General features: G+C 42.8%; 1 protein-coding gene across 3 annotated transcripts in view; it reads left to right on the forward strand.

The window, feature by feature from the left end:
• Window positions 1-27,410, forward strand: part of aopep (aminopeptidase O (putative)) — a 97,270-nt gene that overhangs the window by 48,057 nt on the left and 21,803 nt on the right. For 2 of the 3 annotated variants that reach the window (XM_050051759.1, XM_050051761.1), the window contains exons 13-14: window positions 4,010-4,072; window positions 5,398-5,484. In XM_050051759.1, coding sequence (XP_049907716.1) covers window positions 4,010-4,072; window positions 5,398-5,484 — 150 coding nt within the window. The remainder of the gene's footprint in view (window positions 1-4,009; window positions 4,073-5,397; window positions 5,485-27,410) is intronic. The other variant, XM_050051762.1, reaches the window with a different exon arrangement.

Genomic DNA, 27,410 nt, shown 5'->3' on the forward strand with positions numbered 1-27,410 from the left:
CTGCTACATGATGATGGCTTCCCCGATAACCGTATATAAACTTAAAGAGGAGTTTTTCAAATGACATCTTGTTGATGATGTTAATACACTGTACGGCTGTTTGGTTCTCGAAAGAGTTAATCTTACAGTTCATTGTATTATTGTGTTGTTGAATCACTATCATCCCCTTTGTTACCTGCTCTGCCTCTGCCCTCTAAGACCCACATAGATACTAGGATAGCAAGGCCACACAACCACACACACACACACACAATCAATCCACTTTAACAGCTTCTTCAATTCTCCCATCTCCATGGTAACTGATCTTAATTACCACTGTGTGTATGTGCATTTTTGTGTGTCTGTACTCCTGTTGCTGTCTGGGAACCTTCACCTTCTAGATTATGTGATGATGTAACTGGAGCCTTTCAGGGGCCTCTGAGGGGGGGGAAGGACAGCGTGGAGGGACTGCTGTTTCCTCACACCTGATTGGGTGATGGCTAGAGTGTTCTCGCAGAAGCTTTTTTTGTGTTTGATGTGCCAGTCACCGGCTAATAAGATCAGCCAGATCGATTGAAACCTTTTACAAATGCAAGTGCTTGTGTATTATGTATACACTGGACACCAACGCATTTTAAAGTCTCCCCCTCTCTCTGCCTCTCTGCCTCCTATCCATCGCTGGACAATGTGCTTGAATTGGAGAAAGACAGGAAATGGTTTGGCCTAATAATAAACAATGACATTCACCGATTCCAGAGTAAGAGATGTGGAATGGGAAGGCCAGCTCTGGCCTATTTTAGACCTCACAGTTTAGATGAGTAAGCACTCCCTTTGGGATGATGGATCTAGGCTGAGATACTTTGTTTAAATAAAGGCTACCCTTGATTCAGTAGAGCTTTCACCCTGATGCCTTCTCTTAACTCTTACAGCCTACATTAACATTTTATGTTTGTCCCTTTCAGCCTGGCTTATCAATAAAAGCCTTTTTTTGTGATCAGTTTTCAGACTGATTTAACATAGTTGTTTAAACTGCTTTACCTCGTATTTAAGCACTTAAGCATTTACTGTTCTTCCAGGCAGAAATTGGATTGGAAATTATCTCAAGGTAGAAGTTTTGTCACAATATTGGATTTTCTAACTTTGATATAACACCTTGAAAAATATAGACTTTCAATACCATTTTGGATGACACGGGGGCAAGCTGACAGAGCATACAAGTTCAAATTTGATATTAAAAGATAAATATAACAAGGCTACAAGATGACAATGACAACGTTCCTCTTCTTGGTTAGTAGCAGAGAACAGCAGAATGATTGTGGTAAACATAAATAATAAGAGAGAGCGAGAAAGCACAGCTGGTACTGGTCTATTGATGCTGTGGAAAATGAGTGTTGAACACGTTTCAAATGTTCAGAATTGATATTTGTCAATAAATCAATATTTTTTACAACACTACCAGGTAGTAAGCCTGAGCAACTTGCACTGTGATTAATTAATCTAAATTAAACGTATACATCAAGTTTTGCTGTTTAAATATTTCAAAAAAATCTATTTAAATTAATTTTGGCAGATGTGTTGTAAAGCTGCTGGATTTTGGACACAATTGTCCCCCTGTCCTCTACCACCGAAAATGGTCTGCAGTCCACTGCAATCCATTTTGCAAGAGAGTTTGCTAGTCGGTGACAGGTAGACTTACTCAGTTTGCGTCCGAGTCGAGTGTGGCTTGAGGAGGCTGACTGTTAGCGCTAGCATCAGAGGCTGTGCTAGCTTGGACCTCTGGGTTTGCTGATAAATGCGTTGTGTTGAAGTGATGTCTCAGGTTTGCAGTACTCTGATGGTAGGAAAATTGCTTACTGCAGAAATCGCAGAGAACGTTGCTTATACCAGCGGTTCCATCTTGCAGTTTTTTAAATGTTAATGTCCTATTCACAGGGCCAAGCAGCGTGATCTCGTCATCCACCATCATGTGACATCAGTGACGCACCTGGTCAAAGGGCACCACGAAACGTGATTAGTCATTGTTAATTTTTATAAAGCGTTATATTTTCTGTAACATGTTATTTTGACAGCCCTAAAAAAGAGTGGCTGATATGACAAAGAAAAGAGTACCAGCTACTTGAGCTCAAACCTTCTCCGTTTAGAAGCCGGCTGTTGAACCTCAATACTTTCTTGAATATAGCGGCTCAGCTGTGTTTGTAGCATTAAAGATTAAATACAGCAAAATTTTTTTGAACAGGATTAGTTTGATTCTAATCCTGATATGTTTTATAATAATTAATGTGTTTAATTAATTATTAATTAAAATAATAATTCTTATTTAGGAAAGCTGATATACAGCTGTTTAAGTTAAGACAGCTTTAAACACTATTAAATGTGATAGGTTTGGCTTTGTTAAATAATAAAAAAAATTTTCATTGATGTATTTTTAAATGATATTGACTGTTTTATGTGTTTTTTTAATCCCTTTTTGACTATTTATTGATGGATTCATATTTATTTGTAAATAATTTGTATAATTCCTCTTTTTATTACCTATAAAAATATCAAATAATGACTTTTAAACAAGTTTATTAATGCCTATTTTTATTGTAGAGGTAGTTATTAATGAATTAAATGCTTATTATGCTTACTATTAGTACTTCCTCCATTATCAAAAAGGTATTGTTTTGGTATTGGTACCAGAACTCTGGTATTGTTGTTGTCTGCCGTTGTTCTGGGATTAAAACATTTTAAAGGCGTCATTGTAGATAATTCACTTAAATCAAAATAATAATAATTCAACTAAAAGCACTCACCAAGCTGTGGATTGATCTGAGGAAGATATAGGTCATGCTTCTCATGCGTGTTTATGAGTGAGAGGTGTAACTTCTGAGCACGCAATCTGATATTGATTCACTAGAGAGACACTACACAGACGGGGGCGCGGGATGAAGAGAGAGTTTGAGGTAGACAAAAGCCTTTCTATTCAGGGAATGGTCGTGGGGATCTAGGCAGCAAAAGAGCTACGTGTGGTATCCTGTTACACAATGCCAATTTACTGCTTCAACACTCACTACATTCTATACAGCCCACTCTAACACCTCCCTCTCTCTCTACCTTTGTGTGTCTGCCTTTCTCTCCCCATTTCCTTGGCTTCTACACACACACACACACACACACACACACACACACACCTTCATGCTATTTCTGCTAGAGTACTTGTATAATACACAGAGAGGAGTACTCAGGCATGCAGTTATAGTATTGAACTTTGTGTGTGGCTATGGTAACGCTAATAGCCGAATCCTTGCTTTTGGGAATGTGTGTATTGTGGATGGTGAGAATATGATGCTGCATCTTCTCCTGTTTGTGTGTGTGACATTACAAACACCTTGCTTCCATGCACTCCCTGTCTGTCTGCTGTCTGTCTCCTGTCTGTCTCCTCATTTCCCCCACCACACACACACACACACACACACACACACACACACACACACAAACACACACACATCGCTCACCGTCATCGCTCTGATATGTGATTCACATCACTCGAGCTGTGGCTCTGCTGAAAGCCTTAATAAGGTTAGAGAGTAAGTGCTTTGTGTTTGTGCCTACTAGCTGCTCTCTGTGCGTAGGTGTGTGTTTGCATGGCTCTACATGTGTGTGTGTGTGTAGAACGGTGGAGGAGTGGATGTGTAGAGGACTGAGGTGACTGTCCGTCCTGTAGTTGCAAGTTATTGAGGTGATTCTTTTCTTCCTCCTCCTCCTCCCTCTCTTTTCTCTCTCTTCTCCTCCGCTCTTTCTCCCATCCTCCGGAGTCAATTCGCGAGTTTCCGTCAGAGGAACAAGTGATCGCGCTCCCACCTCCTCCCTCTCCTCCCACCTCTCCTCTCTCTCCCTCCCCTTCCTGCTTTGCTCCGTCTCTCCCTCTCTCTCTCTCTCTCTCTCTCTCTCTCTCTCTCTCTCTCTGCCTCTGCCTCTGCAAAGCATTCCACTCTGTCCTGATCACTTGCCCCCGGCTCACTGCTTTCCCTTCTTCTCTGTCGTTCAGTGGCTGTATGAAAGGAGCGCCGTGTGGTCACAGGCGAGGCTGGTGAAAGAAGTCAAAGCAGAGGTAAGCACTCTCTCCCCCCCCCCCTCCGTCTTCTCTCTTTTCCCTAGTCTTCTCGTCTTCAGGGAGTGGCAGACAGACTCGGGGGCAGCTCTCAGATTTGAAATATTGTACCTTAGACTGCATGATATGATTATCATCTGATTCTCATCACTCTCTCTTCCTTCACTCAGTTATTCTGCCACTATTTCCTCTGCACATACTGCCTCCTGTCTGGGTTTCTTCTCTTCCTCCTCTGTCTCATTTACACGCTCTGTTTCACAATGTTTGATACCATCTCTTATCTCTACCTCTCTTGCACTCCATCTACCTCTTTTGCTCGTCTGCTCCCTGTTTAAGTCTCTCCCTCTGTCTGTCTTGGAGTGAAGTGCGGCACACAGCGCTGTACATCTGTTGCGTGTCATTCTGTGCCGCCTATCAGATTTCCCACAAAGCTCTCATGTTGTTCTTAATTGCTTTGCCTGTATTTTCCAATTCTCCCATTAATCTGTACGCTTAAATAAAATCAAACCAGTCATGAGGAGAATATCGGCCAAATATGTTTTAATACCTTGAAACACAAAGAAAAAATAGTGATCCTGCATCTTAGGAATAACTTGTCCACTTCATGTGCTGTTTAAGTGTTTGGAAACCTCACTTTGTTGACATTTCAGACAGTGTATTTATTCGGAGATATAAACCGAAACGGAGGAGAGGAGATAGAGTTTGGCCTTGATAGTGATTGGCTGTTTAATGGAGATCTATGGTGTAGGGAGTTGCTGCGCTCCAGGCTCCGTCACAGCAACATACTTTCACTATTACTCTTTTGTCTCAGCCGGCCGTTTGTGTTGGTTATATATGGAGCACAAGTGAGCGCTGAAAGGTCGGAATTAATGTGTGTGTGTAAAGGAGAGGGAGAGAAGGAGCTATCGACTGTGTGTGTGTGCGTGTGCGTGTGTGTGCGTGCGTGCGTCTACTTTACACTCTGTCAAGGCTTGCATGCCAGTGGCTCACTGAGAGTGTGTGTATATGTATATTCCTGTGTGCCTTTCCACTTGAGAGATGGAAAGTGCGCCTTAAGTCTGTTTATGTTTACTTTCTGCTATTGGATGTGACCACTCACTCCTTCTCGCGCACCCTTTCCTTCCTCCTCTCTCTGCCATCGCTACACCTTACTGATTACTTCCTCTGCCATCTCCTTTTTCTCCTGTTTCTCCTTCACACTGTCTCATCCCACTCACTCAAACCTGCCACTTTGTTGTCTCTGTCTACCTCTGTCTACCCTCTCTTCTTTTTCCCGCCTTCACCACCTCACCTCACTCCTCCCCCTCCCATCCTCCCTCCTGCAGGTTGTAAAATGGATTCTCCTCAGTCAGAGTCATCAGGGGAAGGGCAGAAAGCGGAAGAGAATAGAGCCCAAGGTGAACTACAAAGAGGTAGGAGGCACTCTACTGTATTAAGACCTCTATCTGCTTCCCCTCCGCTCTACTTTAAACTCTTGGGAGTGCCCCTTTCTCTTTTAAAAACATCTACCTTCCCATCTATCTGTTTTTTTTTTTTTCTCCTTTAAAGTCGCTTTGATTCTTGAGCTGTGCTGTATTTTAGTTTGTCTGACAACACAATTATCCCCGGATTCTGTTTATGTGTTGTGTCTGCAAGGACAGGCTACCCTGTACTTGTTTAAGTCTGTGTTTATGTTGTGTCGCACACATATTTAACCTCTTAAGAGCTTGTATACATCACATACCCTCAGCTGCTTGTGTGTGTGTGTGGTCATGGCCAATGTGTGTGCGTGGGATGGTGCCTGTGTTTGTCTGGAGTCGGTGGGGACCATTCATCCTCGACATTCTGGGTTTGAATCTGGCCTTGAACCTCCGTGACATCTCTCTTTATCTTCCCATACTTCCTGTCGCTTATAAACTACTCGAAAATGCCATAAAAATATCCAAAAAAGATGGTTTTGCCCATGTGTGTAGTGTTAATTAGTTCTCTCTAGGGATGGCTAATCCCCTCCGCCCACTAATTGACACACACACTTGCACACACGCCTGCATCATTAATGAACGCACACTGATCTATAAGCCACAGAGGGCCAGAAGTCATTAGCGAGAGTAGAGCAGCTTTTATATATCACTCTCAATATGTTCAGATATTGTAGACTGTTGGAAACATTTGCAAAGCCTCCCTTTTTTTTTAATACATTACATTTTATGGCATGAATAAGTTAGGTAAGTGCCTCTGGGTGTCTTCGAATAAAATATTGGAAGGAAAAATAAAACAGTCATTCATTGCCAAGAATATTGTATATATCCAGTGACTTTTCAGAGCTTTAAGTTTCCCTTCCACACGTCTTACCGCAACTTTCAACAAATGTAATGTGAGCTTGATTCATAAGCAAAGGTATACATGCTTAAGCTGCACCTGAAATCCACACAGTATTTTAATAAAACCTTGTGTTGGAACATGATTTTTCTGGATTAGATTACCTCCAATTCCTGTGTTGCAATTTGGGGCACACAGTGAATGAAATGCCTGTGGAGTCCGCAGCCAGTGCAGCCCCCCCCTCAACCACCTGATACCTACCGTCTGGCATATTTACAACGTACACACACATACACACAAATACTTCTAAGGGGCAGCAAAAGGGCCTCTTCCTGTGGGGGGCAGAGAGTGCTGAAATCAGCCTCATGAAAGAATGGCCAATTACTGTCCACTTGGTCATACACAATAGTGAGAAAGAGGAGGGAGGGACGAATGGACGGACGGACGGAGCGAGGGAGAAGGGGGGATGTAAGGGCGGGGGTGTGGGAGGTCAGCGTTTGAAGTTACACCATAAAAGCCATCCTGAAAGGAAACACGAAGTGACCCCTCCCCCTCCCCTTTCCATCCACCTCTCTCCCCCTGCGGCCCGGCCCTCTCCTCTCTCCTCCTCTTCGTCTCCCTCCCTTCCCCTTTGTTTCTGGGTACAGAGAGTGCCCCATGGATGGACCAGGTGTATTTTATATTACTCCTTCATGTACTTCAAACGCTAAACAGCCCAATTTCTACTCAACCCCCCACCCCCACCCCTCTCTTTTCATCTACCTCCCTTTCTCTTCCCCGCGTCTACCAGCCTGTTGCAAGGCTATAAATCCGATTCAGATTCAGATTCAGAATACTTTATTAATCCCCGGGGGGCAGCAGACCCGATCAGCTAAAGAGGAGAAGAGAACAGGAGGGAAGACGGGTAAAACACAGGAGACAGGAAGGTACACAGGGAAGAAAAAGTTGGGATGAATCAGAGATGAAGATACAACTGGAGCATAGAGTGAAATATGAAAAACAACACTTGACGCCACCGCTGGGCATTATGTATCCCCTGTGGTTATCTTTTAGATCCATTCAAATTGGAATGGAAACATGGATTTAAGCCACAAAATGATGCGGCTGGGTGGAAAAATACAAAGGGAAAGGATTTAGCAGAGGTCTCGAGGATAAATAGGTGATGGAATGACAGTATGGAAAGAGAAAGAAAGGACGAAAAAGAGGTAGAAAAGTAAAACAGAAATTTGTAAGACGGGATTTTAGGAGCAAGACCGAAACTAGCGGTGGGTTAGAAGTTGATGGGTATGAATTCCAGTAAGGTAATGAATCTGTTGCGGGCATTTGAGGAAATGAAGAGGAGAGTGGATATTTGAGGAGATGGGAGAAGCACACGAGAGATGAAATATTGCCGGACTGGTCAGATGATGTAAGAGCGGTTAGGAAGAGAGGAAAGAGATGCCGAGAGAGGGAATAGAGAAGGTAGCACTTTTAGTGGGCAGAAATTAGGCTGAGCCAGGGTTGCATTTAGCGCTAATGACATCATGGATGATTAGGGAATGTACACACACCCACACACACGCTCACAAACCTATAGATGCACACAGCAGAGAGCCAGACACCTCCCACAGAGCAGCCCGGGATCTGGTCAATTTAATAGAGCCAAAGTTTATTACCAACTTCCCCTTCGTCTTTGTTTCTGGGGTGCGTTATTGATTCACGAGCATCTTTTTTTTGTGAACACGTGTAACTTGCGTGTGTGCATGTGACGAGCGTGCGCGTGTCCAGTCAGTGTGTGCGGAGAGGCTTGAGAGGGATATTAGTCACGCCCTCGTGGTAATGGGCCTCATTTTGCTCTCATTTTCTTCTGCGGTCCCCGTAATGAGAGGGTCCGTCTGCCCCTGCTGATCAGGACAGGAAACCCTGTAGGGGGAAAGGAGCTGTGAATAGCGGGAGACCATGACCAACTTTTCTGGCAACAACAGGCTCTTCAGCTCTTTAAAGATGCTGTTTGTAAGTTGCTATTGATCTTGGTCTCATATTGATCGACTGGACTTCACAGTAAAATGCCCGAGAAAGATGATCAATAGGTATCATAACATTCCTTAAACCTCAGAGTGCAGCTTTGCCGTATTATGTTCGATACTCTCAGGGTTCACGGAACAACTTAATGGCTGACAGATGCCGCAATTCCGAAATAACGTTTTAACCGTTACACACACAGTGGTAAAAACTAAATGAGATTTTTCCCTGATTTAAAGTTCTTGTAGTCCCCATGGAATGAAAACACATATTCCTAGTTTAAATCAAGTGTCCCTGTTGTAATTAATCATTAATCTTTTGTCATGTGCCAAATATATGTCAAAAAATCAGTATTAGAGTATTTTTTACATCAAAATCTCTGTCTTTCTTTTTCTGGAAAATCAGACGAAACAGTTTTAAATGTTTGATGACTCATCCTAAACAAAGGGGTGTTTACAAAAGTTCATCAAATCAAATGAGACTCTGGGCAACTAGCTAGCCACATCACTCAAATAAAACCACACTCGTTTGTGGGTTGTAGTAGCTAACAGAACAATATGTAGATAGATAGATGTTTGTTTGGATACTCGCGGCTAAAACAATGTAGCAGAGGTCTCATTAATTCAACTCTCCTTTGTCCTCCTCCTGATCTGGCATTGAGGGAGGTGTTTGTAGAGCCAGTAGTCGTCTGAGCAGCTGTGTCACGCTAAACTCCAAGCCTGCCCGCTTTTTAGTGGTCCAGTCAAAAGGATTTGATATCTGTCTTGTGACCGCACATTGCTCAAATATTCCGTTTTACTGGGAAATACGTCACAGTACAGAAGCTAAAGATGCTCTAACTTTAGTTTCATGTGAATCTTAATGTCACTGCAGTAAATGGCCTCAATACTTAAAGTTGTAGTTGGTAACAGTATAAGAATAACTTGTCATACTTGCTGAAACTGTAGCTATATTCACACAGAGGTACATCAGACAGAAATCTATGAAAAAAATCATGTTACTCCTCCTTGAAGCTCTTCCACTGGCATTTGCAAGAATCTATCGCATGAAAACAACCAATCAGTGCCGTGGAGTCTTCAACACAGCTGTCAGTCATGTGAATCACTGCTCATGTACTGTGGTCAAACTGTCAAACTAGGCAGCGCTGATCAAATTTGAATCAAGACTTTGTCACTGCCTTGACTATTTTTTGAGAAACATACTTTAGTGTACTGTTTAGCTGTAAAATGAGAACATTTGTGACTAGGCCGCCATGTTGGAGACAGTTGAGCCAAACTGAAGCACCATCCACCGGCTGGAGCACACTTTCTGATTTTAAAGCTAACAGTACACTAAAATATGTTTCTGAAAACATTTGAGACAAGAAATGGGCAGTGCAGTAACACAATCTTGATTTAGCACTGCCTAGTTTGGCAGTTTGACCACAGTTCATGAGCATCATTGACATGATTGACAGCTGGGTGAGAGACTTCTTAGCTCTGATTGGTCGCTTTCCTTCAGCCAGGTGGATTCTAGCAAATGGCATCAGAAGCACTACAAGGAGTTGGAGAAATATGATTTTTTTTTTATTCTTTTTTTCAGACTGTCTCATGTCATACTGTGTCAGTGTAGTGACAGTTTCAGCAAATATGACAAAAAGTTATTTTCATCAGAGTTACCAACCCTAGCTTTAAGATTAGTGCAGTTCTATTTACACCTCTGCATTGGAATACAATATATTTGATACAGTGTGACACATCCTAGCGCCTTTGGTGCAGATGTGATAAGGTTCTGTATATAGAAAGTGTTTACATAGCTCTTCCTCTGGATAAACAAATCCGGGAAATGTTGTAATCCTGAATTCTTGTCATTCCTGCAGAAATTGTTCTGCACCACACTATTTTTAACTTACCTCTCTGAATCTACGGCTGCACAATTATTATGTCCATCAAGCTTATTTTGGTGGATTTTGAGAGCATGATTATGAATTTGCAAATATTGATCTGTACTAAATCATTCCTTGAGACATCTTAATAGTTTGAACCACAAAGAATAATGTCAACCTTTGCGATATTAATTTTACAGGCTAAAAAGCAACATATGATTATAAGCACTCACCCTCTCTACAGATTGTGCGGGTAGTCACAGGCTAAAGGCATAATGTATGTCAGAACACGATGTCATGCCACGACAACTTCACAGATGCAGCAGGATAGGTGGACGATGAGTCAGCCTCCATCTCAGTGTCATTCCGTCACCTCATTTACACCTACATGGCAATCTGTACCCTCCTGGTCGATGCTATCGGTTTATGTGAAAACACTTATAACAGATTTATGTTTGTGGTTAAGGACAACAACAACAACAACAACAACAACAAGTTTAGAGGAACAGTCTGACCTCAAATTGCTCTTTAAACTGTATTGTGTCATTAAACTGTTTAGAGTAATCATCTGTTGAAAGAGATTTACCTTAGATTTGTCTGATTAGATTAGAAGACAAATTTACAATATCGGGTAGTTAAAATCAGGCTGGTTATTCCAATTTTATAGATGCTGAAGGTTAATTTTAAGCATTTCAACAAGATTAAGCTCTTAACTCAAGTCTTCTCTCTTTGTAGAGCTGCTGAGTCAACAACATTTTCACTTGCTTTCAGTTCTTGAAGGTGTTTCAGCTCTCTTCCAAAGGCATCCTCAGTTCTGAATTGAAAAGCAAGCAAGTGGATTTTTTCCCCCCAATTCAAGTTGCATTTTTAACTCCTTGAAAGATAAACATACAGCAGCTATTGTTTCCAAGGTCAAGAGTGAATGCATACATCAAAAGTGGACCCACTAAACACTGGACTTAGACACTTTCAAGCAGTGCCGTAGTCATGACAACCTAAACCGAGGCTATGTCATGACCAAGACCAGAGTGTATTGAGTCCAAGACACGACCAGGGCGAGTCCCACAATGCATGACACACTTAAGATAAAATGTGGAAAATGCAAACCATAGACACTCCTCAAACTGATCTGCATGATCCACATGTCCATTAAAACACCCACAGAAAAAAAATGAAGATTCCTCTTCATTCACCTCTTTTATTGCCACACTGTATACCAGTGGTTCTCAACTGGTCCAGCCATGGAGTCCAGATTTCAACTCAATCATTAGTTCAAGGTCCACACGGTTAAATATATTCAGCATCAAACTCGCACTTGGCCGTGTCATTGAGCTAGTTTGCTGTCTCAAATAGCTGTCCGTTTGTCACTTATTCCACAGCAGGAAACGGTACTTCAAAATAAAAGCTCTGTGTCGGAAATTCACTGTACTCTAAAATACAGTGTGTTTTTTACCATCTTGACATGTTTGTGAGTCACTTGTGGTCCATTCAGATAGGACCCATGACCCACCTTTGAAACATGACCCACCAGTTGGGAACCACTGCTGTATACAGTATATGTGGGTATGTGTACTATGAGAAATATCTTGATAAAATAATCTAAAAGCATAGCAGAGGTGAGTTTTGTGTGAAAATGTCCCTTTGTTTTCTAGGAGCAAACAATACAAACAATAAGGAGCTGAAACCAACCTCTATTTTTCCATCTTTATGCAACACTCCTTTACTGCACAGACAGTTTAGTGATATCCCCTCAGTTGTAGTCTTGACCCCTCTTGAAAGAAAATCCTGACACCTATTTGTCTTAGACCGAGACAAGACAGAGATCTTAAAAAAGTGTTCTTGAGAACAAAACCAATCTCGAGCACTACAACACTGCCTTTAGGCCTTTGGTTTTACTGCTGTAAAGTGGCACAATCAACTGATAACAACTCAGTGTGATGGTTTCCATCAAGAGGGAACGGAATCTCCAGATAACCACTCTTCATTACTGACATGTTGGGTGTGGCTATCTTAGTATTATTTTCCTCGGTATCTCAGAGACAGATGAGAAACAACATGAAACACCAGAGAGGGTGCGGCTATCTTCTCATGATCTCCACCTGTTTTGTCCATTACTGCCAGTTTTTCGCCAATTTTGCTGTGTCATCGACTGTTAGCATGTATGATAACTCTACTGCTGTCAAACAGAGTTATATAACACGAGATTAATGCCTCTATAGCAAACAGATACCAAGGTCTATTTTAGGAGATAATGTAAAACCACAGAGGAATGAACCGAGTTTGAGTGGTGACTGAAATCCCTTGTGTGGTGCTGAAGTTGATGGTTCAATAGGGGAGGCAGTAGTGGTAACTGGAGCCCCTCTTGGAGGGTAAACAGCAGGGAGGGCATGATCAAAAAAGGCTCTTCAGTTGGGTGGGGTTTGCAGGTGGCGTACAGTACATTACCCCACCATAACAGGCCTCTATAAGTGGAGGATGGGAGAAAAAGCAGGAGAGAAATGTGAAAATTGTTTCCGTCTGTGCTGTTTTGTGAGAAGGACAGACTGAATTTAATCCTTGTCCATGTTTTGCCAACAGAGACTTAAATGTGTTGTGTGTAAGTAATAAATCAGTGGCCGTAATAAGAAAGCTTAAGTTGCAAATTACCCAACAGCCTGTTTTCCTTTTGTAATCTACTTCTTCCTCTTCTTTTTGTTTGTTTAAAGTTTGACCCGTACCCATGAAATAAAGCATATCCGTTATGTAATGGTGTTTTTACGGCATCTGTGTTGTTGTTGTTTTCTTCGATAAGACGTCACCGCTTTAAAGTACACTCAGCCATGTTTGGCAATGCGAGCTCCACCCCTGAGCAGTCACTGTTGACAAGAACACATCACACATCTGGTTTTCCTTCATCTCTGTTTTCCTATCTCCTGGTTTATACCCCTCTCTCCCCTACTCTCCCTCTCTTCTACACTTTTTCTTACTCGCTCTGTCTCTTTCTTTCTGTTTCTCTCTCTCTGTGATTTATTGGCAATGAATCAGGGATGAGGGAGTATGCCGGAGGAGAGATGGGAACATTCAGGGAAATGGCTGTTTCCGGCCAGACTTCATCACATCAGGATGGGAAATGGTCGGAAGAAAAGTGTGTGTTTCTGTGTGTGTGTGTGTGTGTGTGTGTGTGTGTGTGTGTGTCTGTGTGTGTTTCTCCATTATCAGACCCACTGCTCAGACACTGAGTCCACCACTGTGAGCCACAACCCCTTAATTGTCTTTAGATTAAAGCAAAACTCAAGCTTAGCGCACATATGGCGACACAGACAGAGCCCATGCAACGAATCAATCCTGTTGCTTTAATGGAATATTCAAATTGCAGTATGACTAGCTGTCTCAGGGAATTTATTATGTGTGGCTATATGACTCACTTTTATGGGTCCATTTCATGTGCCGTGCTCCTATGCTACGTCAAAGCTTCGCCATATCGTGATGAAGGGTTTGTGTGCAGTCGTCACACTGCGAGCCGTGTTGTCTGAGGCATCAAGCTCCTGATAAGGGACTTCCATGGCAGACAGGTTTCAGGTGGCAGGTCAAGCGAGGAGCAACGCATTCGGTTCTCTGGGCTCGTTTCTACCAGTATCGTGAGATCCGTCCGGGCTGCTTCGGTGGTGGTGTTCGTTCCAACGATAGAGACTTCATGTTGTGAAGCTGGAGGCTGAGGTGTTGTTCACAAGTAATGGGTTGCCAGATAAACAGGTGGATTTGTGCAGCAACGGCAGCCATGCACATATTGTAAAAGATGGCCATGGCGAAGAGGGAAATGAGCTTGCAGGGAGGTGCAGTTCTCTAATCTACTTTTAAATCCTCATTTATGATGATGAGCTTTGCATAGTGACTGAAAAGGATATGATTATGGACACACGAGGAAGCCATTGTAGCTTATTGGCTGTGCATCCACTCTTATTTAACCTCCTCTGTTGGAGTATAAACTGCTCCCTGAAAGAGGAATGGTTTGCACACAGTTATGAGACAGGATTTGATGATACTAATCAGACAGCGGATAGAGAGAGTCATACTCTTATCTACCTTCTTATATGCATGACACTGATATTAATAGATGGACCGACACAAAAGCACACACATGTGATACTGTAGCTACAGGAGAATGGATTTCTGCCGTCCTTTGAGTACACTAGATAAAGGTACATGAGAGAGGGAATCAGAGAGGGAGACTGAGTCCAGAACATCTAAAGAGACAACAGAGCAACAGATCAATAAAAGCATCTTACCGGCTTTGTCATTTTCTGCTGTAACTGTTTTGAAAAGTGCTGACCAGAAGAAACAGATTGTGTGGGAATGAAGGGATCAGTGTGGCAAACAATGCTGTTTGATTCGCTCTTCACTCACACTGACTTTGCATCAATAAGCTGTTGATCCGGCATTACCTGTCAATGAAACGCTTTCAGTCCACTCGTGTGTGCCCGTTTGAATAAATGTTTGGGTCCATACCATTCTGTGTTGTGACAAAGCTGATGTAGTGAGCTATAAATCCGAACACCACTTCAACAGAACATACACACAGCTGCGTGTCCACATGCTTTATTGCGCTGGTAACTGGTAATGCTTCCACTATATATGGCCCCAGAGTGTAACTTGTAAAATTCATGCTGTAGTATGACAGGATATTACTGCGTAAAAAACTGTGTATTTGTCTCACTGACGTGTCGTGATGCTGTAGTTTTGTCAGGTCCATTTTAATCCCCTCAACAACAACAACAAAAAAAAGTCTTGGAAATAATACAAAATCAGGCTGTTTAACGCTCCATTTCATCCGAAGTTCCTGACATCTGCGCTGATGGAGAGTGAAAACTGTTTTCCCTTTTGATAGGTAGTAAAAAGCTGGAGAGATTCATCAGCAGGGCAAGTGTTGGAGATGGGGGAAGATTTATGTGTGGAGAAGGGAGGAGAGGAGAGAGAGGAGATGGCTCCATTTGTGTTGTGTTAATGAGGGAGAGAGAGCGAGACAGAAAGAAAGTGAGAAGGAGAGAGGGTGCCAGCGTGTATTTGTCTCATTTATCACTCAGCAGCAGTTCTGTTTTCGGGGGTCATTTGAAGCTCACAGCCTGTCTCATCTCGTCCGGGGACTCCCTGCAGTCTGCGTGCGTGCATGCACGCATGTTGCGTGTATATGTATAGGTGTTTGTGGGGGGGTGTAAAGAGATCACCAGTTAGGATTGACGATCCTGACAAGCTATTTCATGGTATGCATAGCTGCTCCGAAATACCACTTAGGGCTTCATGACTCTCTTAGGAACGTACCCATGCACGCTCGCACACACAGATGCACACGCCAGGTTCTGGGGGCAGATGGAGGGGCAGTTATACAGAGCAGGAGTAGCTTCAACAGGCTTTTCACTGAAGTGGTCAAGATGAACACACACCCTTACACAAACACACACATACGCATGTATTCTGAATCCCAGAAGCATTTGAGTGTCATTAAAGTGCAGCTGTGTTTGTCTTTCCAGCACACATGGAAAACACATCAGGGACAGAGAGAGAGGGGAGAGAGCACAGCCTGCCGAATATGGCTGCCACAATACGTACAAAACAAGCACAGCACTCTGCCACTCACACAAATACACATTGTTCATTTTGGAGACAATTCAAACACAGATTTAGACGTTGAGTATAATGCAGGGCTATAAAAGAGCACTGTAGCGTGGAGGTCACGGTGTTAAACCCAGCGACGCTTTGGCCAGAAATTTAGTGTAGAGTCGTGTTCAATATTGGCCTGGGCTGTAAAGTGGGGCTGGCTTCTTTTAGTGGTGGGAAATGAATCAATGCTTTTCACATAAAACCTGATTTAGGCGTCACCTCGTAGCTTTCATAGGTACAGTACGTAATGTTGTGTTTGTGTGTCTGTGTGTGTACGTATGAATGCGGCATGCTGAGTGCTAAAACATCTGTCTTTCCTGGTAATGACTTGGGAGCCGACAGCGCCTTCAGACAGCCCTGACGCAATTAGGCTTGTCAAACACACACACACACACACACACACACACACAGATACACACAAATGCACGTAAAGTAATGTCAGCTGTATACAAGGCCCATAGACGCTGAAGATTATCGAAATCCCTGCATATGAAACTAATAAGTAAGTGTCTAAGAGGTCTCACGGTTTGTTTAAGGGGGAGCTTGTCGTCGCAGGGGCTGTGTGGCTTATGATGCTCTTTCCTCATCTGCTGCGGTCGCAGTCGTATTAATGCTGTAATGTGATCAGTTCTTAAGTCTGTCCGAAATTCTTGAAGAAGCAGAGACAAATCGATGGTCTGACAATCATATAGTAAATGCAGTTGCTTGTTGCCAAGAACCCAAATGCACAAATACTCCCAGACTGATACCACATACATGAAAGATGCAGAAGTATGAGTTTGTAATATTGTGCACCTATTTAACAATATATGCCATAAAAACTGAAACATGTTTTTCTTATCTTGCTATCTTGCTCTCGATCATTTGTAAAATTTAATTAAGAGGAGTGAACACAAGAAAACGCTAGTGACTCTCAGAAGTTAATGGGTGCTAACAAAAAGAGAACAAACAGTAGATACGAACAAAAATAAGAGGAATTACATTCATATATCACTTTCTGCATGAGGCCCAAAGTGCTTTAAAAATAGAGGCAAATTGACTTTTAAACAAATCCTAGCGATGATGAACATGTTGTATCGCAATGATGAAGCCGTGCATGCTGTCATTCCCACTGCCAGGGGATGACAACATATAACTACTGTCTTAATCTTTCCAAAAGTCTGGAGTAATCTAGTATTCAGACAGACACATATAGAAGCAATTCAGTTGTTGCCAAGAGCCTTACTGCAGGCGACAGCTCCACACTCCCCAGTCTGGGATATCATGTGTTGCAAAGCTGGATGTGGTCTTATCATACGAAAAAGACAGACGGATTGTCTTCCTGGGATTTTAATGCAAAGTAAACAACAAGTTTTGAATTTCTTTCCATCTGTTTTTGCCGTTGTCTCTCTCTGATGCTCACTCTTACTCCATCTCTCTCCTGTTTCTGTGGTGTCTTCTGTCAGTCTCTAATATCTGCCTCTTTTTTTCTTACTGTGTGTGTGTGTGTGTGTGTGTGTGTGTGTGTGTGTGTGTGTGTGTGTGTGTGTGTGTATGCCTGGCTCTTTGTGGTGATGCATGACTCCACAGCTGTGTGTGCGTGTCTGTCTGTGAAGCAGATATCTGGGCTCAGTCCATCCCACATACCTCTGTCAGCTCAAACTGCTTAAACCGAGCCAGCCTGGAGTTCACACAGGAGACAACACACATACAGTACATACTGCACAAACACACGCACACACACACACACACACACACACACACACACACACGAAGATACAAAGACCAACAAACACAGATATCTGTCTGCATTTCAAACATATTAGCGCAGCCCACATAAATGCCGAAATACACACTCGGAGTCTCTTCCTGAACATGACCTTTCTCTTTGGTGGCGCAGGCCATGTAAGCCTCCCTCTGCCGTCTCCACTTCCCTTCACGTCTCTAGCTGCCACTCCCTCTTCGTGTTTGAGTCTGCCTGCCGGAGTCATCCCATCTTCCCTCCACCCACCCCTGGCTCTCTGCCTCTCTTTCTCGCTGTATCCTTCAACGGCAGTAGATGCTATCGCTACACAATGGAGGTCATCACCGGTGCATGTTTGTGTTTTACCCACATAATGTTGTCATCCAGCTAAACCTGGCTTGAATGGATGAATCCAAGCTGCCTGTGTGTGTACATGGATGTGTGTGTCCTGACATTTAGGAACTGAACCGCTACGAAATGGCATGGTAAGATGCCAACATGCAATTGCATGAGCTGACAAATGCTTTGTGCCCCTTTTTGACATTTCAATGTGACTCTGTGACCTATTAACCCTCATAATTATTATAATCAAAAGCACTATACACCAGGAATATTTATCCCTCAAAAGAAACTACAGTGTGGCTGGTAGCCACTGCTGTTTCTCCCCCCCAAGGGATAATATTTAACCACGACCCCAAGGCTGCTCTCACCCAGTCAGGATCAGGCCAGAACAAATGACATGAGGAAATTAAACCTGGGTGCTCTGCTATTTTCAGCCGTAGTCACATTTCAGACTTCCGTACCTTATGTGTTCAGGGAATGGGCAGTAATCTGTGAGATAACTGAGTATACTGTGTTAATGTGTGTGTTAGTGTTGAGCATCCGGGTGTAACTGAATTCCAATATGGTGATGATTTTGGATTGAGACGTTAGTATTTCCCTCAGAATTTTGTTCCTGGCAGGAAGAAAATCCACCGAAGCAGGATATAGACCATCTGAAGCTCTCCGGTGACATATGGGGAGACAATAACAGCAACAACATGATTGAATACATTTGTGTTATTCTGTCAAAATGTGGCTTTAAATTGAAGTCAGTTTAAGTGCTACTCATGAACAATCAGTTGCAATGAATGTGTATATTTAAGAAAGTTATTTTCATCTTGCACAATAAGTAGGTTTTTGCTATTGTCTACAAATCCCATGAAAAGCCCAAAATGGAAAATATTTTTTAGCTGTATAGCCTATATAATAATAAGGGACTACTTTATGTTTTAGGAACAAGTTGTTGCATGCACTATTAGGCACATATTGATCTGTATGTTGTTAAGTTTGGGTTCAATCAGTAGAGAACCAGAAAAAAGGATTTTTACTTCTCACAATCAAATGAACAATATCAACTGCGATATTGATGTTTAAAATGCGTGCTCCGCTCATAGAAAACTCTGCTGCATATCAAACCAAGCACTTCCTTAACTAACAGCCAGCCTCCACTTTTGGGGAATGGTCATGCCACTGCTTGTGCACCCTGCAGCATCATTCTGTGAAAAACTGAATGTTGAGGTTGTAGACGGGCGAACTGAAAATCGAATCCTAGAGCAGAGAATGAAGAGCTAGTCCCTTGAAAGGGATCATCACCAATTGTTTGGAAGTATTTTGGATTTAGGGTGCGTGAGACTTGTGTCTGAGATGCAAAGCAACATAACTTACTTGTTCAGCTACCTGAAAAAACACCACACTCTGCAGTACCATAAATGTATGAAGGTGAATGTTACCTCATTGAATCCCTGTCCTTGTCTAGCATCAATTCAGACATTCATAACAGCAACGCAGTACAGCATAACGCTGTATCCATCCAGCACCCAAAGACAGACTGAAATAATCAATGTGATCGCATTCCATTTGGCCAAAGATGTTTGTCCAATAAACAGTTTAATTTATATTTTGCTTTTAGGAGATGCACTGAATTCAGGTTAAGAAGAACTCTATTCTAAGTCTGATTTTGATGCAAATATTTGTTTATAAGCAGGAATGTAGCACAACGTGAAAGTGAAAGCAGTGCTCTGTTTATTTAAATGTAATAGTGCAATAAGAATATACAATACATAAAATTAATAAATAATCGGGATCTCAATACTGACCAAAATAATCATAATTATCATTTTGGCCATAATCATGCAGGCCTACATCCATCCATCCAACCATTTTGATCCGCTTATCAAGGGCCAGGAGGCAGCAGGCCAAGCAAAGCACCCCAGACGTCCCTCTCACCAGCAACACTTTCCAGCTCCTCCTGGGGGACCCCAAGGCGTTCCCAGGTCAGATGAGATATGTAATCCCTCCAGCATGTTCTGGGTCTGCCCCGGGGCCTCCTACCAGTGGGACGTGCCCAGAACACCTCTATTGGGAGGCGCATAAGGCATCCTGATCAGATGCCTGCACTTCCTCAACTGACCCCTTTTGACACAAAGGAGCAGCGGCTCTACTATGAGTTCCTCCGGATGTCCGAGCTCCTTACCCTATCTCTACGGCTGAACCCAGCCACCTCACGGAGAAAGCTTATTTTGGCCCCTGTATCCGCAATCTTATTCTTTCAGTCACTACCCAGAGCTCATGACCATAGGTGAGGATTGGGACGTAGATGGACCAGTAAACCGAAAGCTCCCTCTTCACCACGACAGTCCAGCGCAGCGCCTGCATCACTGCAGATGCCGCACCAAACCACCGATCCATCTCACGCTCCATTCTACCCTCACTCGTGAACAAGACCCTACATAGGCCTACATAGGCTCATACACAACAAATTGGCGACGAGAATTATGATACTGCATCTTATCAGAATGCTGTGGATTGTGTAAATAGGCTGCATATAGTCAGTTGTCTGTGGCTCTCGGTCTGAAGCCCATTAGTTCTTATTTAAAACATAATTCTTTAAAAAAAAACAAGTCAGTGGTATGTTTGTTGTTTTTTAGTTGTGAATCTGCTACAGCACCATGGTGTTTGTAAGCTGTTTGCTCACAGTAGATAATAATGCTCATGTTCATCAAAATAAAAGAACATGTCAGCCAGTGCAACAGTGTAGCTGTTTATAATGGTTTTTGGACAACAGTGAAGGTCTATGGCACAAAGGTATGAGCTATATTCTGCTTTGGATCGACAGACAATACTTGTTAGCTGTATCTCTTCTTTTTTTTCATGGAATTTGTTGATTAAAATAGGGGGGGGGGGGGGGGGGGGGGGGATATAGAAGATCACCAGACTTATCCTTTACGATGACTTTCAGAGGAGTATCTGTCTCCATTAGTTTGTCCATGTGCAGTTACATAAACAATTCTATATGTCTCTGTTCTCCACCATCCCTTTCTCCTCACCTCTCTCTTTGTCTAAGCTGACGTCCAGCTGTTTGGATGTGTCACTGTCGTACAAATGCAACAGATTTCTCTCTCTCTCTCTCACACAGACACACACACACACACACACAAACACACACAAACACACACAAACACACAGAGTCCTTTTGTTCCAGTTCTGTTTCAAAGGCCTCTCTCTTTCAAAGGCATACGGGTGGTGCAGGGGCAAAACACTCAAGAGCCGGGTTCAATCCCCAGTTGTGACTCTGACTGGGGGGCTAGGGCACCTGCATGGAGGGTAGTTGGATCTAAGGGGCTTGTTATGCCCATCTGGTGAAGGTGGCAGGCGACAATGAGGAGGAGGCCCATGCCTGTCCCTACCTCCCCAGAACAACAGTAGCACAAGAAGTGACAAGGACTGTCCTACAGGGGAATTATGCTTTCCAAAATTGTGTAAAAAAAAAAAGGCGAAGAGATAAAAAAGAGGCCCATCTGAAATGTGTTCGAGAAGTTGTTTGTCTCTCCGTCGGGAATGGAACAACGGCTTGTGGGAGGAGGAGGAATGGTGAGAGGGAGGCGAGGGAGGCATCCACTGGAGACAGTTAGATTTGTGGCTTGCGTCAAAGCACAGAGTGCCAGAGATTAATTAAACTTCCCCTGTTTTGGAGGTGTGTGAATGAGTATGAGTCAGAGCGGTGATGAGTAGGAGAGAAAACATGTTAATTGCCTTCATGATCAATGCCAAATTGCAGGAACATAGAATTTTACATAACAAACGCCCCACCTTCCACGGCTGCACAGAGACAGAACAGAGTGTTAAGGGAAAGCTATCCGCTGAGCCGGAGACGACACGCCTCATGCCCGCTTAAAGTGTGTGCACACATGTACTTAAACACGCGCTGTGTGTAGGTGTATTTCTCTGTGCGTGTGTGTGTGTGTTTGTGCGGTTGATTCCCCCTCAGAGCAAGTAGTCATTCCCCACTGCCGGGCCCACTGTGTGTGCTTTTTCAGCTTAACCCCTGACTCGCAACCCCGCTGTGACCCCACGCTGCTTTTTGATTGGCCTGAGACGGTGAACTTGAAGGGCAGGAAGGAAGATGAGGGGGAAGGAGAAGCTACTAGGGGCTACCCATCTTAACATCCAGCAGCTGATCAAACACACACTATATAACACATACATTCACACAAACATGCACGGGCAGTGATTGGTAAAAGATATACTATGCAGTGTTCGTCTAGTAGAAATGTGTGGCGCTGTATTTTTCTGCAGAGACTCTGCCTTATACCTGTATTTTCTTATTCTCTTCCTGTTTTCTGTGTTCAGGAAGTTCATGGGCATGTACCCCCACCACGCTCAGGTGTGGTCAGGGGTTTATAAAAACGTAGCAGCCAAGTGCCAGACTGTTTGCAGCAGGCATCCAAGAGACACAGCGCTGGGGTTGGCTTTCACTTTCAGTAGTGAACGTGTTTACAATCAGCAACCAACAGTGCTGCTTAGTGTACCTTTAAAAGCTGGAAAAGAAGCACACATAATGTCTTTATGTAGAGCACGTAGCGTAGCTGCTCTTTACATGCCCGAAAATGTTTCCAGCACACTTGAATAACGCAGCATAAATGAGGCACATACACTTGTTTGTTTTCCAAATGGGCTCTGTTGATTGGCAAAGTATTGTACGTGCTGCGAATATTTGTCTCCCATTATACTCGTGCTGGTGAACATCCCTGACACTTTGCCCGTTGTCATGTGTCAGGAGATACACTGATGAGACAATTGATCCAGACAGTCATCGTAATTGCAAGGTCAAACTTCAAAAGCTTTGAGCCTCTTTCTCTTTTCACTATTTTTTTCTCTTGTCCCACCGTGTCCCACTCCCTCGAAAGCTGTCTATATGTTTTCCCTCCTGATTACATTCACGACTGATTGCAACAGCCAGATACACACACAAACACGCACAGATACACACCCTCCTCCCCATGCTGTCTGTAGATGTCGTGATCGTTGATTAAGGCGGTTATCCAAAATTGAAAAACAAAGAATGAATGCTATCAATGAATATATTGCAGATAGACAGTCGCAGCTTGTAGGTCATCGCCGAGGTCATCAGTCTGTGGCCGGCGCTATCTGTGAGATCGTCACTGTGCTGCCGCCGCCGCAGCAGCAAGTGTGACATCATTTGAGGAGATGGTAGCACAGAAGACAGCTCCATTTCACAAGTTGAAAGGGTACCATGTGACTCACAGATAACCTTTCAGCATCTCCCGTGTGTGTGTGTATTTGTGCGTGCGTGTGCTCCAATCCATTACCTGAAATTGGTTTACAAAACCTATGATGTCAGCAGGCTTTTTTTATAATGCCTTTTTAGACCTTGTCAAGCCACAAGATTGCAATATCATATCCCCACAGTGTATGAATTTATTTTTCTTTAGCCACTTATAATATTTATAGGTTTTATATTTATAGTGTCCTCTCATCACTGCCGTGCCATGACCTGAACTTTCCCACACAAGCATCTGCAGGCAAGCAGAGTCCTCTGCCACTGTATGAGAGGGACTTCCTGCTAACATGTGACCATGAATAAGATGATTTAATAAAGTCGTATGAGTTTTACAACCACTCTCAAAGAAACAATCTGCTACAAAAAATCAGACATTATTTGTTGCACTTTTACTTTAAAGAGATGCTCAATATTCTACTATTTGAGAAATATAGACAACAGAGCTGCAACAATTTGTCGATAAATTGATTAATCAATTGACAGAAAATTAATTGACAAGCTATTTTGACAATTGAACAATCAGTATAACAATTTTAGAGCAAAGAAGTCAAACATTTGCTCATTTCGTGCCTCTTAAATGTGAGAATGATTTGATGGTTTTCTTCTTCATACATGATAATAAACTGAATCACTTTGGATTTTTGGACAATACATCAGAAGATGTCACATTGGGCTCTGGGAAACTGCTCAGGCCATGTTTATGTTTTATTGGGAAAGCAATTAACCAAGAAACGAATGGGCAAATTAACCAATTATGAAAACAAATGTTAGTTGCAGCCCTAATACCAGGGGTGGAGGCAGTATTCAGATCCTTTACTTAAGTAAAAGTATAAAAAAATACCACACTATAAAGGTATTCTGTTACTAGTAAAAGTCCTACATTGAAAATGTACTCAAGTAAAAGTATGTAAGAACAGTCAGGAAAATGTATTGAAGTATTGAAAGTAAAAGCACTCAGTGCAGAAAATGTTAAATCAGTTTAATAAATCAATTAAGGAAGAGCAGCAAGTCCTCGTATTTAAGAAGCTGGAGCCATGAAAAATAACTTGAATCATTGTCAAAATAGTTTCCAATTAATTTTCTAATCAATCAACTAATCATTTCAGCTGCATTTTTATATTTCCATATGGTTTGTGTGCAAAAATCTAGTTTTCTGTAGTGGAGTAAAAAGCACAATATTTCCCTTTGAAAGTGTAGTGGAGTACAAAGTGGCGTGGGATTAAAATACTTATGCAAAGTAAAAGTACCTTAACGTTGTACTAAAGTAAGGTACTCTTGTAAGGTACTTGAGTACCTGGTTACATTCCACCACTGCCTAATACACAGTACCTCAGAGTGGTAGAGATGGTGCAGGGATTTCAGATGACTGGATGATCACTTGTCAGCATTTAATATTCCCAGACTACAGTTTCTTTACATCATTTGGTTTGCATTTTTTTTGCCTCTTGCTTGCTTTTTCATTCCTGACCATCTGCCCCGCTTTGCTGCGCATTTTAATTCTATGCAGCTGTATAGAGCAGTTACAGGCTAATTAAAAGTGTAAGTATTTGTGATGCTATTTATGCTGTCATGGCTGTTGAGAGAATCTTAACAGCTGCTTTGCGTACTGTTCCTCCTCGAGACCCGAGCCCAGCGCTGCAGTTTGAGCAGATGAATGCTCGGGCCCTTAAATCAAGTGTAAAATAAAGACGGACGGAGAGAGATAAAGGAAGAGAGGAGGGGCTTATAATTGGAGGAGCCAGACACACAGTTTGGTCCGGTGAAAAGAAGAGTGAAAAGGAGTTGGTATGGCGACGGGGAGCAGACAGTCATGGAGACAGAGGCAGAGAGAAAGGGAGGGATTTAAGGGAAAGAATGAGTGAAACCTTAGTACCTGAGGCGTGGGCTGAGGCCTTTAGCTGCTGGTGCCAGAATGTGTTTTTACGAGCCTGCGGTCAGACAGAAATAAAAGGCAGTCGAGCGGCTGAATGGCATCACACACACACACACACACACACACACACACGCATGCACACACACGATTCAATGGCCTCTCACAGTTTGGTTTTATAATGTCACAGTTATTCAATGTCTCCAACCCCCATAATACAGTGTGACTGAACAAGCAGCACACTCTCCTCAGTGGTACGGATGTAGGGAGCGAGAGAAGGAAGAGAGGGGAGGTATGGGAGGAAAAGAAAGCATTAGCAACACCTCTGTATTCCTTTCAACGGTGCCAAGGGCATAGAAAGGTTCTTTTATGTTCTTTGGAGTCATTATATAGATTTTATGGTCAGTTAGTCCAATCGTTGACTTTTTTTTTACACAATCCCTTGTGGTGCCTTCTCTCTTTTTTTGTCTCTCTCACGCTGTCTGTTATTTGTCTTTTCCCTCCTTAATTTCTTATTACCAGTAACTTACAATGAGCGTGGCTTCTCCGATTATCATTCCAAGCAACTTCAAGGAGTTCAAAGGTTGAAGCTATAATGCCTGAAAACAAGACCTAAAAATAGGAGTAAAAAAAAGACCAGTTTGTTTCTCGTAAGTCAGCGCGAGTAGAGGCAGAAACGTAGGAGAGTGATGATTCAGTTAGCAGAGGTTATCTCAGGTTACTCTCGTAGAGATGTGATGGTAAACGGTGAGTGACCTCTCTGGAGACTAAAAGGAGTGCAGATCACGACCCTCTTTAGCACAGAGGATGTGCACAATGCGAGCGAGAGACGGAGGAAATGGAAATGTGTAAGATCCGTCCTGTCAATGCATTAAGGCTCCTGAAAAGGGACACAGGCTGTCTCTCCTATGTACTGTACAGAACGCAGAGTGGTACTCAGTGCCGTTGCCATGGAAATGCTGAACAAGTGATGGATTATTGGAAAGGGACAGAAAAAGATTTACAGTTTTTTTTTTTTTATTTGGACAACCCTTTTTTCCATCTTTTACAGAGGGCAGAGGAACAAACTGAGACTCACAGACATATCAGAAACAATTTATCTGCAACTCTTAACTAACACTTTACTGCAGCCTGATCGGTGTGAAGGGTAGAGATATCACAATAAAGCCTCCGTTTATGTTGTGAGTGTGTGTGTGCACATTTTGTACAAAAGGCTAAAGAGCTCCGATTCATTTTGTGCTGTGCGAACATGTAACACAGCAGCAGTAGCATGACTAATGTTGCTCAGTCCCCTACGCCCACACACATGCACCGACACACACGCACGAAAAAATTTAGCTGCTTCCTCCTTTTGACTCTTTCTCTCCATTACTCTCCCACTCACATGGGAATGCCATGTACAGCAGGGCACACACACACACACACTCAGCTATATATACTTTAATTAATTTATAGCTTGTGGTCGACATCATATCCTGTGTTTACTGTTGCTGTTTATCTCATTGAGCTCTCTCACTGAGGTAAACAGTCTATATTTGTACATGCATGCCCACATGTGTGTATGTGTGTCATTGTTCTGTAGATGTTTGGAGGTCAGTGTGTGAAGGGGACATTTCAGCAGTATATTTCCCAGAGGTCCTTGCAAGGCTCGACTCAATATAGAGCTGCTGCAAGTGACCCGTGTCAGCGGTTTGTACGGAAGTAGAGTGTGTACGTTGGTGTGTGCATTGTTTTAAATATAATGACCATATGAGGGAGATTACAGGCCGTCTGTGTGTGCGTTTGTGTATGTATGTGTTTGTGTATGTGTGTGTGTGAGAGAGAGAGGCTGTGTATCCTGTCTGTTTCACCGTTAGCATTCTCCAGCTTTGACGGACAAAAGGGAAAGAAATGCTTCTTTCTTGTGGCCAAATTCTGCTCCCTGTGTGTATGCATGTAAGTGTGTGTGTGTGAGGAGATCTTTTCACATGAATTGTTGAGATAGAGCGGGATACGTTTCCCCCCTTCACTGGTAAAGTGCTTTCAGCACTGTACTATTAAGGGCTATTGTTAGAGTTACCCATGACCTGGTCATGACATGAGACTCTGTGTGTGTGCGTGTGCATGTGTGTGTGTGTGTGTGTGTGTGTGTGTGTGCGTGTGCGTGTGTGTTTGGCTGTGTGTATGGGCTGTTTGTAAGTGTCTGTGTGCCATTCTTCAGGCTCTATCCATTAATAAGGGAGTGCTCAGCCATGGAGTTCACCTTTCCCCCTATAATTGCTCTCCCTCTTTCTCACCCACACACACTCATACTCAAGCAACCCTGAGACACATTTTCAGTCACCG

Source organism: Epinephelus moara, chromosome 8, assembly GCF_006386435.1.
Source record: "Epinephelus moara isolate mb chromosome 8, YSFRI_EMoa_1.0, whole genome shotgun sequence".
NCBI classification, from domain to species: domain Eukaryota; kingdom Metazoa; phylum Chordata; class Actinopteri; order Perciformes; family Serranidae; genus Epinephelus; species Epinephelus moara.